Raw genomic sequence first — 13,571 nt, 5'->3', positions numbered from 1 at the left:
GAAGTATGGAGGGAGAGAAGGGGTTTATGAATGCTTGTGCAAAAGTGTCTGGGTAATTAACCCGGCCATTAGGCAGAACATTTAAATTCTTAAAGGCATTTGCAGTGGGAAATACAGGGTAATCTCCTCCTCAGGCACGCAAGAGAAACATGGTTAGATGCTGACTTCTGCCTAAATTGCACATCAGGAATTCAGGTGTCATTTTTGAGTCTCACCTGTTTATTTGATATCACAAGGATTTAAACCTAGTCCTCCTTCTCGGGTAGCTCCATCATCTCTAAGCCATTTTTCCTAGCTCATCTGTCACTGCCAAGCTGGTGCAGTGCAAGGAGGTCAGTTTGCTCTTTCAGCCCCGCAGTGGGGGGCAGGAGCAGACACTGACCCAAGTCACCGAGGGTATTCCAGGACAGTGCCGTGACTCTGGTTCAGGTACCCTCATGGGAGCATCCCAAGCCTTACATACTAGTTAACCTTTCTCATAGCTGCTGTATGTGAAAGGTCTTTGATCTATGAATGAGCCACCACATGGTGCTTGCTCACTGTATGTTAACAGCAGAGATGGTATTTTTAGCTCCTGAATTCTTTTTCTCCTTCACTGTTAAAGCTGAAAGCCCTTTTGTCCTAAAGACAGGCAGCTGTTCACTACCTAGTGCATTTGGGACAACGTGCTACAGAGGGCTAACAACTCTACTGGTAACTTTTTTTTTTTGCAAAATGGGTAAGTGGCTTTTTAAAATAGCCATTAAAAATCTAAATAAAGTAGTCATGTTTTAAAAAGTTTTAAAAAGAACGGTTATCTTTGGAACATGTAATTTACAGAACTCACTGCAGTAATTCTTAGAACAATTGCTGCACTAAAGTACTTGGTTCTTCCCCTTTAAAAACAAAACCAAATGCCAAACCAAAAACCAGACAGGTTTCCAGCAAAGGCTGGGATAACCGACTGGAATAGAAACAGAGCCAAGTCTTGCAAAAATGTCAGTATGCAGCTGCTGTTCTCTGAGGTCTTTCCTCCTGCCATCTGAGAGCATTCCCTTCGCTGGTCACTTGTTTTGCCTTTTTTTTAACGTAATCACTAGTTGCTAGAAATAAATATTGCAAGAACTAATATGCTGGTTACATTCTTACAGCTGGATTTGTGTGCAGCACATGCTGGTTTACAAGGAAGCTGTTTTATAACATTTTTCATTATGAAATTTCTTATGCAAGAGAGTTTAAGGGTCAGTTGTAAACAATCTTATCACAAAGCTTCCTTAGGCAGTAACTCACCTATGTCACTTCTTGTAGCTCAAGCTTGACTCAGTCCAGTCTCACACCAAAGAAGATTCAGGAGCTAGGATGCAAGGTATGCTGATTCAATGTACAGTTCATAATATCTCTTTTGCAGGGGTGCTCACAAATTATTGGAATAGTTCATCTGTGGCTACAATGGGGTTGTTTTTTTTACCTTTTGAAATTCTTCAGTTGAAGTCAGGCAGCTGTGTCTGTTTTTCAGAGCTGTACAATACCAATCCCTAAGCAAAAGGGGAAAGGTGTCTGAGAAGCTGCTGGTAGCGTTTGGAGGTTAAAAGACTCAATGTCTGTGTTTTCAGTTTTGAGGCGTGCAGAGGAGCCGCTTGCTGCTACAGGAACATCTCACGGGCACCACTGGCAGTAGGCAGGGCCATGCCAGCTCTCGACATCTGACACCATGAAACCAGGCCCTCCACAGCTGACCTTGCAGCTGGCTCCAGTCCCTGCCTGCAGTATAACTTACACAGCTGAAGAGGAACATTTTACAAGGGCAGGTAGCAACAGAACAAGGGGGAATGGTTTTAAACTGGAAGAGGGTAGATTTAGACTAGATGTTAGCGTGGTGAGACACTGGCAAAGGTTGCCCAGGGAAGTTGTGGATGCCCCCTCCCTGGAAGTGTTCAAGGCCAGGTTGGATGAGGCTTCGGGCAGCCTGGTCTGGTGGGAGGTGTCCCTGCCTATGGCAGGGGGGGTTGGACTGGATGAGCTTTAAGGTCCCTTTCAACCCAAACCATTCTGTGATTCTATGGTTCTATGAAATTTAACTGTAGGCTCCTACCTCTTTTGTGGGCATGAACTGCATCCAGAAAGAAGGGAGTCCATAGTCCTAATCATTAGTGTAAAACCACTACTGCATTTACTAAGATTTTAGTAGGAAACTGAAGATGGAAGGGATCACAGACCCTGGTACTTCCCCCTGGGCTAAATCTAAGTGAGAAGCATAAAGGAGCACCAAGCCTACCCATTCCTTACTCCTGATATGAAAACAAGTGACATCTGCTCTCTTTAGGAAGAAAGTCATCTTCCAAAATTACCTCTCTTCAGGTGAGCAAACAGCCAAGCAGGCACACTGCATTTCCTACAAAAGTCTTCAGCCTTGGAACTGACTGTGCCATCCTGGGCTTGCTTCTACCTTCGTAAGATTCTGGTGCAAGCCGTTCCCTCTTTTTTTTTTTTTAAGCCAAACAATTGATGTTAGTTTTATTACAAAGCTTTTATTAAAAAACAAATGCTCAGCACATTAACTCAAACTGGAATGACAAAAAAAAAAATCAGTTGACAGTATTTTTGGCAAAGGCTGTGCCTTACTATTTTAAAAAATGGGTACATCAATGTTCATTTCAACAACTGGCATAAAATCCCACTAACAGGCTAACAAAAACAGATACAAATACAGAACAATTGAAGTAATAATTCAAGTGCTGGGCTTTTTACAAGGAGAAGGGGAATGGGTGAGAAGGAGAACTCACTGCAGTCAGATTTGCTGGATGTATTGCTTATGTTTACAGAGTAGATGATGCAAGACTGGTGTGTCTACTGACCAGCTGACTGTTGTTACATTTATTAGGTTCTATAGGACACTGTATTATATAGACTGAGAGGCCACTATTTGTTACAAATAGTTTAACGAAAAAGCCACCTTTTTTCCATACAGGTTTTTCCTCTGGCAGAAAAGAAAAAAAAAAAAAAAGGAAAACCCCATTTATTTAAAAAGTACTTCAGATTTCTGACACTTGTTTAAAAGCTCATACCTAGTAAAATATACACCAAAGAAATTACAAACTAAAGTTAAAATATAAAAGCATTCAAGTTTCTTGAAAAAAAAAAATCTAAAACCAAAATTGATCCTGTCGCACCATTAAATAAAAAGGTTGAGTGTGTTGTCATCCTGGTCCAGGCAAATTCCATTCCTCACTGTGCTGGATGGGGCAGCTGTGGGCTACGTTATTCTGTTGGCTGAAGCAGGCAGAGACAGCCACGCTACTTTGTTTGCTGACTTGGTATGGACACGGATGAAACAGGGACTTAAGAGTGCAAGGCAAAGGTGAAGACAAAAGCTGCTCTGCTGACCCAGGAGCTCATTTGCTCTATTTATATCAGGGCTGGACCTCGTGACAGTGAAGGATTTTGGCAGTGATTGTCTTTATGATTCAGTGTCTCTAGCAGTGACATCAGGGTGAATGACATCCTAGACAGACTCCTTGGGGTGGTCTGTGTGGATGAAGGACACACCTAGGGTTTAACAAGCTTCCATCTCCAGAAGGGGTCCTGGTGTCGCCGCCTTTGCTTTGCAAGTTGAGAAAGCATTTCTTTTCCCACCTAGAGGGAGGGAGGGAGGGGGAGAGAGAGAGAGAGAGAGAGAGATAAGGACTACATGAAGCCTTTTTTTCTTTTTTGTTTTTTTTTTTTTTTTTAAATCTTTCAAAGGAGCTGGTGATGGATCACTGTAGCTCTATGGCACAACTGTATTAGTGGAACGTGCATTTGCAATGCCAAAGTTAAGTTCAGAGTATTGCTACTTACTTTTGCTTTAAGTTTGTAAGAATATTTATGGAGAGTACTTTGTATTGTAAGTAGATGTCCACACCATTGAGAAAGGTGGAGTTTTAAGCTATTTAGACATTCAACATACTACAGAAATAATTTCCTTTTGGAGTGGATTTCATTCATCTACAACATTTGACCCAGATAGCTGTTACAAAACTCGACATCCTCAGGCTTTGGTACTACAGTGTCTGAGGTGAGTGAAACCTCTGCTTCAGAGCCTCAAGCTCCATTCCCTGCAGAAACAAAGGAATGTTGTCTTCTGTAAGCAGCTGGGTAGAGGAATGTGGTGGGTGAGGCTTGTGTGAACACTGACCCTACCATGCATCCACACAACTCAGGAGGATTCATTCTGCTCTTTGGCAGGGTAGGGAACATCTTCCAGTTGCATATGAGCCATGGGTCTTACCTAGCAGTAAAGTTCACTGGGATCTTGGGAGGATTTATGTTCTTACAGTGTGTGAAAAGGCCAACAGTGCACACCTTGTAGGTATTGCTCATGCAGAAAGGAACAGTTTTTTGTCGCTAGGTCTCTGGGTTACATCAGCTGACTTAAGCAATTGCTAACTCAGCCATCACCCCTGCCCTTCTGACCCAGACGACCGGGTTAGAACAGGGACTCCACCCCAGCGCTGTCTCATGAGTCACACATTTTATTACAGATGGACACAAGCTCTCCAGTAATGGTCTCAGGATTATTGGGATCTTAAAAAAAATCTATGTTAACCTCTAGGTCTTCAGGTATTACTCAGCTGCCAGACAAGTCGTTCAATGAGCGCAGCTTTTGAGAATGACCAAAATTAGCACAGGAATGCAGTTCAGTGGAGAAAGTGAGTGAATTTTCAGCAGAAGAAACACAAAATGCTTAGTCACACGAAGAAGATACGCTGCCAGCGCCTTGAATCACGCAAGGCAAGACAGAACAAGTTTCTGAAGAAATGGTTTAAACTGCAGGTCAAACTTCTGCTAGGCTAATCATAACAGATAGATTGCTTGAGCCACCATTAATCAGCAAATATTACAGCAGCAAGATTTAAACAAGGGCCATTTATAATGGGGCATCCACCTCCCATCTGCTGCAGTTTCCATGTATGTCATTACAACACAAAGTATTTTGCCTGTACTGGTTGTGTACAGCTCCTGAGTAGGGAGTTACACAGGCTAATGTACTCCAGGGTAGAAAGCCTCCAAAACTGATTTTGGACATTTTGATTTTAGGCAGCACAAGCTGAGGCCCCAAAATCTTACTAAAACAGTGTTCACACCAGAGGCCACCTACATGACCATTATTTCAGTGGAAAGTTGAGGACACTGAAGAAGTTCAACAGCAGACCAAATAAGGTAGAAAGAACAAGCACCAATCTATATAAAAAACTGTCCTGTATGGCTTTAATTTGAAGGACACTCTCCCCTCCCCCGAATACCACTATCCCTGATACGTAATGCTAATTTTCACCTGCTGCTGGTAGCCACAAAAGAACATTTAAAGCCACTGTGGCCTCTTAAACAGCACAGCTGAAAGTCCACTGGCAAACCAGTGGTTTCAACAGAGGTGGTCTGTATTGACTAATTCAGTTCCTATTTCCTCATAAAACCAGCCCAAGTCTCAACTAAAAAAAGCCTTCTGAGCTTCCTGCCTTTTTTTTTTTAATATATAAAGTAGCCCAGTGCTCCGTAACACATGCGGATCAAAGAGCTGCAAAGGGCTCTACCTTTCCAAGGAGCACGAGAGAGAGGCCAAGCAAACAGCAGAGGAACACTGGGGAGAGCACCCTGCAGCTTTATATTTATTTTGTGCCTTTTCATCCCAGATTTTCAAAGGTTTGGTCCAGGTTGCTCTTCCTGGGAAGGTTTTCCTCTCAGTCTTACATGAAAACATTCAGCTTCCTGTTGAGGAATGGCCTTGAGGCGCCAGGCCAGTAGTTCACAGCAGTCTGATACAAGCGCTGTGATTCAGAGCTACTCCCCATTAGCAGCCAGGAATGTCTACTTCACCGAAGGAAATGAAATGCTCTTCTGTTGAGATGGTTCTCTGCCTCCTCCCCCTGCCCTTACCAGAAAGCTGTCTTTGAAGTCAGGAGGTTAAAATAACGACCGCGGCCTTGCTCAGGCTCTCAGTTTTTTCAAACAGTGGCCATCACTTCTTTCTCAATCCCAAAGCAGCTTTTGCAGCACCTGGCTCCTTTCCATAGCCTCTCTTGGGCCCTAATTATCCCCCACTCCAATAGAGAGGCTGCAGCTACTGCTGTAATTCTGCAAGGGGACAAGCACAGTGAAGCCCCAAATATTGTTAAGTGAATACTGCAGTACAGCAAATTACACAGTAGCTATCCTGAAAACGGCATCTAGAACCCAGCCTCTCCCCAGCTGCACATTAAGGCTACACGCGGGAAATTGCTTCAACTGCCGATAAACCAAATAATACCTAAAAATTACGAATGACGGTGTTGCCTTACAGATATAAAACAGGTCAAATCAGGATTCTTTTCAAGAAACCACAGGCATGTGCTAAGGAGACTGAAGGCTTCCCACATCTAAGGCTTCACTGGGGGGCTGTAGCTGAAGTCTCGCCAAGCGAGGCATGCCCTAGCAAAGCCCAATCCACAAGTGAAGTCGGCACAATCAAAGACTGCAATTACAGCTCCCTGGCTGTGGTTAGGCTTCAAAGAAAGTGCTGCAAGTCACATTTTACATATGTGAAGTCTTGAGCCTGAGCCACAATAGCAGGCACTGTCTGTGCCATTTGCAGTGTACATCTGACTGCAGGAGGAAAGGGGAGGGGGGGGGGAACAAAAACCCAAAACCCACCTTGAGTAAGAAACAGAAATAAAATTCAGCAATCTTCTTCAGTGTAAGAAGAAAAGCGTTACTACTGAAGTGATAAAACTGCATCCCAGGAGTCACTACAGTAAAACTACAGCTTCCTAACAAGCCTGGGCTCAATGGCTGTGGGCAAGAGCATCAGAGGGGGATCAAAAGTCCTCCCCGCGCCTGGGAACGAGCTGGATTGAAGGGTGGGTCCACAAGGGCCTTGTGCGTCTCCTCTCATCTTTAACTCATCTCCATTTTGCTAGAACAAGAGAGAGGATTACGCAGCTTCATGCAGGTCATGCTAATCAGAAGAGGCTATCGAAGAAAGTCAAGAGCGGCTTGGTTGGTACAGGAGTAAGCACAGACTGAAGGAGATAGATAACCCTTCACAGAAAGCAGAAGTAGTAGAACTTTTAAACCAGGCTCTTTTTTAGTACACCTTTCCCCACCATAGGTTGTTTTCATACAGTTGTAAGGAGAGACAAGACAACATATAATGACAGTTATATGTATTAAAAAAAGAAAAAAGTCAGTCTCCTAACCTGGTTTTTAATCCAGTACTTCAAACAACATGGCAAACTCAGGGACTCAGCAGCTGAAACTGTCATTTCCTTTTGAAGTCCAAATAGAACTTGTTCGACTTACTGCCAGGGTTTATCCAATACGCCAGCAACTTGGGTATGCAAAACCAGGTCATTATTTTTCAGAAAGGTTCACACTGTTTGTAAAGCCCCTTTGTATTTTCTTTAGCAGCAGAGCTGGAGAGAGTTTCAGGCGCAAGCAGAGAGATGCCGGTGCTGCAGTCTGCTCCTCTTCCTGCCCAGCTGTGCCATGGTTTGTGGGGTTAGCCAAAACCAGATCCTTGAAATGGTCTGGGCAAACAGAAACAAACACTCCACAACCTTTGTTGTTTCTAAACAACAACAACAAAAACACCTCCCAACAAAACCCCAGACATTTCAGTAACCCAATTTGCTGCAGGGTCCCACATGCTGTTACAGCACATTGATGGAGGGATCTACCAGAGACAGGAAAAAGCCCTCTCTGCAAGAGCTGGATACCAGCAGGCAGCAGAGGAAACCTTTTAAGCTGCCTTTGTTGCCAAAGAAATGATGTAAAATTGTACCCTAAAACTGTAACAGATACTGCCATGTTAGAGCTATGTTAGCAGTAAGTTTTTCTTGGTTTGTTTGGTTTTTTGTTTTGTTTTGCGGTTTTTGTTTGTTTGTTTTTTTTCCAGTTGGTTCCCCCTGCCAGCCCTTGCTCCTCTTAGCCTCAGTCCATAGCTGGTAACTGAATGGAGACTGCATTAACAAATCACTCACTGGTGGTGTAGATGCTCTGAAATAGCCACTCCTGAAAATACCTCTCCATTGACTACAGGTGGTGTCTGGTGTCCTAACTTCTGTCCTCTTAGCGTGGCCTAAGCTAGATGCGGTAGTCAGGAATACCCCTCCCCATGCCATGAGTCAGAGACCTCTTCCAGAGCAGGCTCGTGTCAGCACAGGAACCACCCAGGTATTTTAGGGCTTTGTGCAGCTGAAGTTAGTGATGCCAAAGCAGGTGTGGCTCTTATCAAAGGCCCCCAGTGTAGGCAGCATGAAATGAGACGCTCTATCACTGAGCTACAATCTTTAGGATGATCCCACTGGAAGACGCACAATGTGTTTCTCCTGTCGGGGGTGAGAGGGGAGAGAGGTTCCATGTTTATCTTATAAAAGCTGATTACCTCTAGACTGCTGTCTCTAGCAGCTTCTTCAAGAAGAATATACTAAAAGTGATCTGCAAGGGAGGAAGTAATAGGCTTGTACTCCTTCTGTATCCTTCTGGCATATAATATTCAAAAGACTTTTAAAAAGTTATTTAGATTATAGACTGAGAGCTGTGAAGAAAGATGCATCTGTTGTAGGGGCACCGAAATTGCTACTTCAGATTTCACCTGCTGTAACAGAAAAGACACGAAGTACTGGTAAAGTAGTAAGTGAAAATTCTTTCAAAAGGAAAAAAAACAAGTTTCCTTTGTAGATAATCTTTGTTTTCTAACACATGGAGTAATTTCAATAACCAAAGGTAAGTCAGAAATAACCTGCATATCTTCTTAAGCTTCATCAACTCTTCTACACACACGCATCCACAGAGCTCCACTAGCAGTGTAAGACCACTGCAGCACTCGAACACACCAACTTCACTTTGATACGATTAAGTCATCTCAGCAGAAAATCTCTGCTGGTCCGAAATACGCAAGTCTCCTGCTGTGTATCTCAAAAGACACACATATGAGAAGAATCCCAACTATTCATCAAAACGCAGTCTCACCTAGTGTAAGCAAATGCATGCACCATAAAACTATTATATGTAGTCACTTTGGCAGTAACATTTTACCTTGTGCAATTTCAGGTATCCCAGAGATGAAGGGTAGAGGGCTCTCAAAACTCCAGTTTTATTCTGATGCAACTTAATGGTCATGAGGAAACATGCATCTTACTTTTGCAAGGAGGAAGGAACGTCAGAAATTATGTCCCTCTGCTCAGTTAAGCCTCCTTAGCTCTTTTACCCACTGATCCCGCTCTGCTGATGCCTGCATCAAGAACGCTCATCCATAGAGATGGTCCCTGGTACCATTTCCCTCAGCTGCATCATCTAACCCTGCTCACACACTGCATACACCCCTGTACCAATGACGCATTCACTGCACAAATGCTTCCAACATCTGCCCCTGCCGCTGGAACCCACAGTGGAAAGCTGGTGTCCTGAAAGGTCAGGATAAAACGCATACTGTCTTAAGTGGCTGCCAGTCTCACGTTGAACTGGTTAGAGACCAGTGCTTCAGCTGGCCCTGCTGTGAGCTTCCTTCCCTGTACAGCTTTCCAGTCTGCACACCTCCAAAACTGTCTATACATTACAGTCTTAACATGCAGGTAAAGGATCAGAGATTTAAAAGATGACTTGAATAAAAAGCCTTGAACTAAAGGATTAGGAAACTGACTGGTATGAGTAGGTTAGCTCTATTAGCAGTGACTTTTGCAAGTTTAGGCTTTTTGGGTTTGTTTTGCTGTCTTGTGGGGTTTGGGGGCGGGGGTTGTCTTCAGTCTGGCTGGTTTTGCCTTCATGTATATCAGAAGACGCCTTCAATTCACTCATAATCAACAAAAGTCGGAGGCAGACAGAAACAAAACTCCATGCTAGAGTTTGCTAAGCTTTGACAGAACTGCATTTGAATACAATTCTGTTAAAATCAGAGGACAGATTTCACCCAAGCTTAGTCTCCAGAAACAAATGGGAAAGACTTTGACAATGTCATAACAACTTGCTTTCTAGCTGTTCAGGAATATGGTATTGATTTCTCATTTTGAAATTTTTCATGTAAATACCCTAAAAAATTAAAATGCAACACAGACCTGAGATGAAGAGTAAAATGTTGAAGTTTTTTTCCAATTTGGGATGAAACCACATTTCAAAATCTTACATTTTCTTTATGAAACTGTTTATTTCTACAGAGTTTTTCTCATGACCTTAGAATTCTCAATCTGGTGGCAAGTTTACTAAATCCACTAAAATACACCGTTTTCATCCCGAGAAGAATGGTGCACCAGCCTGTCCCCACCCTGTCCCACAGGAAGAGTCAGAACAATAGTTGTCCCACTGTTCCTTCATTCTAGCCCAAGCCGCCTCCTGCTAACACCTCAGAAGTCCAAATACATGGTTTTTTAACTTCTCGTACGTTTGGTCAAGTTCAACCTTCGTTAAGCGTCTGCAAACTTCCCAGCAGCATCTCCAACTCGAGCATCTCTGACAAAATAAGCAGGTTTCTAGACCTTTGCCTGCTGAGTTATCTACTTTTGCCCTTTGCCAGTTTAAAACATGACATCTTGACTTCATAGTTGACCTTTCTACACGCTTTGGTTGCAAAAATGATCAATTTTTTAATACTTAAAAAAATTTTGAGGCTTCTCTAATCCCGTAGCTATACTGATTGTCCAGTTGAAAGTGTTCTGCTGTTTAGCAAACCTATGCTTGGCCCCTACCCTGACCTACCCTTATCCCTCCCATAGTCTCTGATTGCACCCAAAATAGCTTTTATACCCTTCCTTCCTTCCTTCCTTCCTTCCTTCCTTCCTTCCTTCCTTCCTTCCTTCCTTCCTTCCTTCCTTCCTTCCTTCCTTCCCTCCTGCATTTCACAAGGCTCCTCCGCCCGGTTGCTAAAGGAAACTGGGGACCTCGGTCTGCTCCGCCACACCTCTCCCAGCAGGTGTCAGTGCCCTTCTGTACCTGCCACCTAAACGAGAGGCAGCTTTTCACCAGGTTTGCTCTTCGTGGCATTCTTCTTGTTGCCAGAGAGCCTGAAAGACAGGAGGTTTTCGATCTTTCACCCCGGTCTGAATTAAGTTGCAGGAGGGGGATCGGCCTGAGGGCTGCACCCCTTGACTTTGGAAATATCTGTGCCTATCTGAAAAAGGCTGAAGTTAATGGAAGTATTCAGTAACATAAATGTTTCGGTCCTGCAAATCTGCTACTGTTCATTCTGTCCCTCTTGCCTATGCTGAAGGCCACCGTTCATAGGCAAAATAAGGAACAGGGAACCATGGCTCATGCAGGAAACATAAAACATAATCTTTAGAGCAAATCAGGATATGTCTCTGCACCACCATCACCACACAAATTCTCACACACGCTTACTTCTCCACAAGTGCTCCAGGCTCTCCTTAAAGCTTCAAGGGGCATGGAAAGGGGTGGAACGTTCACTTCATTTGTTTCAACGACTCCAGCAGCAATTTCAAGAGCACTGGACAAGCCAGGTTAGAAAAAACATGCGTCTCAAAGCAAGGTACCACATCCTCTTTGCATCTCCTTTCTAAGATGCTGGCCAGAAACCCGTGGTCAACCATGAGCACAGTCATCAGACAGTTCTTTTCCCCAGTACTCTGGCTGCAGATCGGACCACTTTAGAGTCTGCTTTCACAATCTCACTCCGTTTTATTTCTAAGTAATAAGGAAAAGATAATCCCATCATAAATTGTTTGTTGCAACACTACCCAAAATAATTTCTGCCCTGAAATTTGGCTCTAATTTCCATGTAGGAAATTGTTTAATGTTACACAGTCTTAATCTGATCCTTTTAAGTACTTCTGATTGTAAATCAGTATTAGTCAAGTTTTCTCATTTTTGAAAGCTTTGCTAATCCAAACGCTAATTGTCATGGAATTTTGCAAGCCACAAATACACTTCTCACAGGTTTTCAAATGTCTGTTAAGCTTCTCTATCACTTTTTTTTAGCTCTTAAAGATATGCCAAAACACAACGTTAAATTATGTAGTCTGTGAGGACTTCGCAACTGCCTGTTACAATTACCGTACATAGCAAGTCATAACTAGTTAACTCCTTCCTCACTGCAGAACAATCAAGAGGAAATTTTGTTAGTACCCTTCTATTTCCTTGGTGATTTTAAAATACTCATAAGATGCTAAACATAAGCTTGTTTTATTTTCAGAAGTCAAATCGGATAGGAAATCAGGAATCCCCACTTCCAACACAACACTGCTTACAAGTCTCCTAGAAGATTATGCTTAAAGTAACAAGAAAATACCCACCTTTCTGAAAGGTGCTCAACAGCTGACCTTTACATTGTCCTTAATCTTAGCTTTCCTCATTTCCCCTTCCCTCCTGGCCTCTCCCAAACTAATTTTTAGCATGATCAGGTTTCATGCTACTCTCAGTTGATTTCCAAAGGACAGAATAAGTACAAGTTATTTCTTCAACAAATAAAAGTTGCTTCAAGCATTATGGTGGGCCACGTCAACTGAAACAAAATCCTGCTTGGGGACAGTTCTGCAACTCTTCAGGAATAGCCACATGCTTTGGGGCATCCCAGGATAATTTATCAAAGACTGCAGCACCAGGTCACGGTACTCCTAAAGCTCTTTACTATTAAAGTGTTTTACAAATTTGCCATTCAGCAGGCTAGAGGAGATAGCAGAACTCAGCTAAATCCTAAGCAGTGAAGCCATAAGAAGCCTGCTGCTGTGTACAAGCCCGGGAAGAGGAGCAACTTAACACTATGGCCTTCACTTCACCGCTCAAATGAGGTCCAAGCCAAAATGCAGGTTAGAGGTCCACCTTAACAATCAGTTGTGTGCTGAAGTGTTCATGGACACAAAAAAACCCGACCCCCAAACTTTCACAGTATCTTAAAATCATTTCTGTTTGCATGTCTCTTCCGTTACTTTGCTCTGAACATCCCACCACACAACCCTCCCACCCTCTCATCCTTCTCACTTACATCACCGTAATTACAGCCCTGGCTGATCTCCTTTGTGCTGATCTCGAGATTCTTTCTTTGGTCTTGCCACCTACTCATTTCTGATCCTTCTCAGATAACAGGCGGCTTGTCTCCTTCCCAGACCTCCCACCCTCCTTTCCCCTCTTCCTTGCACCATCCGTACCAGTAAGAAAGCCAGTGTTTTCCTGCCTTCAAGAGCTCTTTGTGGCACTCACTGAAAGGCATTCCCAAACTTATTATCTCCATCCAGTAAAGACTACAACAGCTCTGCTGTGGGCCTGGTAAGATACTACGCTTGTGGGCAAAACATTCTTTGGATTAGGCTTGCAAAGGGCAAGCGAGTCTTACCCTCAGAAGTTTGCTTTGAAGTTTGGCTGATTCAGGTTCCCTAAATCATTCTGTGCATTTACTTCCAGCTAAAGCACATCTGTACATCTTCAGTGGAGAGGATTCACTTGGCACCCAACATTTAGTGAGGCTGCCTACATGCGTGTGTATGGAGTCAACAGCACACTCCTCCTCCAGTGGGAAAAGGTACCCACTGTTTGCATACTCCATGTTATAAATTGCACGAGGACAGACAGACAGGTATTACCAACAGTTTTCACACTGTTACAGAGCTAAAGGGGAAGGAAGGAAGGAGTAC

At 43.3% G+C, this 13,571-nt stretch overlaps 1 protein-coding gene across 1 annotated transcript in view; it reads right to left on the bottom strand.

The window, feature by feature from the left end:
- Positions 1 to 2,491: 2,491 nt before the first annotated feature.
- The window catches only part of LEF1 (lymphoid enhancer-binding factor 1), a gene marked incomplete at its 5' end in the record, with an annotated part of 66,286 nt that continues 55,206 nt past the window's right edge, over positions 2,492 to 13,571 (bottom strand). The window contains one exon of the mRNA XM_010188069.1: positions 2,492 to 3,612. Coding sequence (XP_010186371.1) covers positions 3,533 to 3,612 — 80 coding nt within the window. The remainder of the gene's footprint in view (positions 3,613 to 13,571) is intronic.

The sequence above is a fragment of the Mesitornis unicolor genome, unplaced genomic scaffold (genome assembly GCF_000695765.1).
Source record: "Mesitornis unicolor isolate BGI_N332 unplaced genomic scaffold, ASM69576v1 scaffold45900, whole genome shotgun sequence".
In the NCBI taxonomy this organism is placed as follows: Eukaryota; Metazoa; Chordata; class Aves; order Mesitornithiformes; family Mesitornithidae; genus Mesitornis; species Mesitornis unicolor.
Note: the sequence above shows the minus strand (reverse complement) of the source record. Positions and strands in the feature narration are given on the sequence as shown.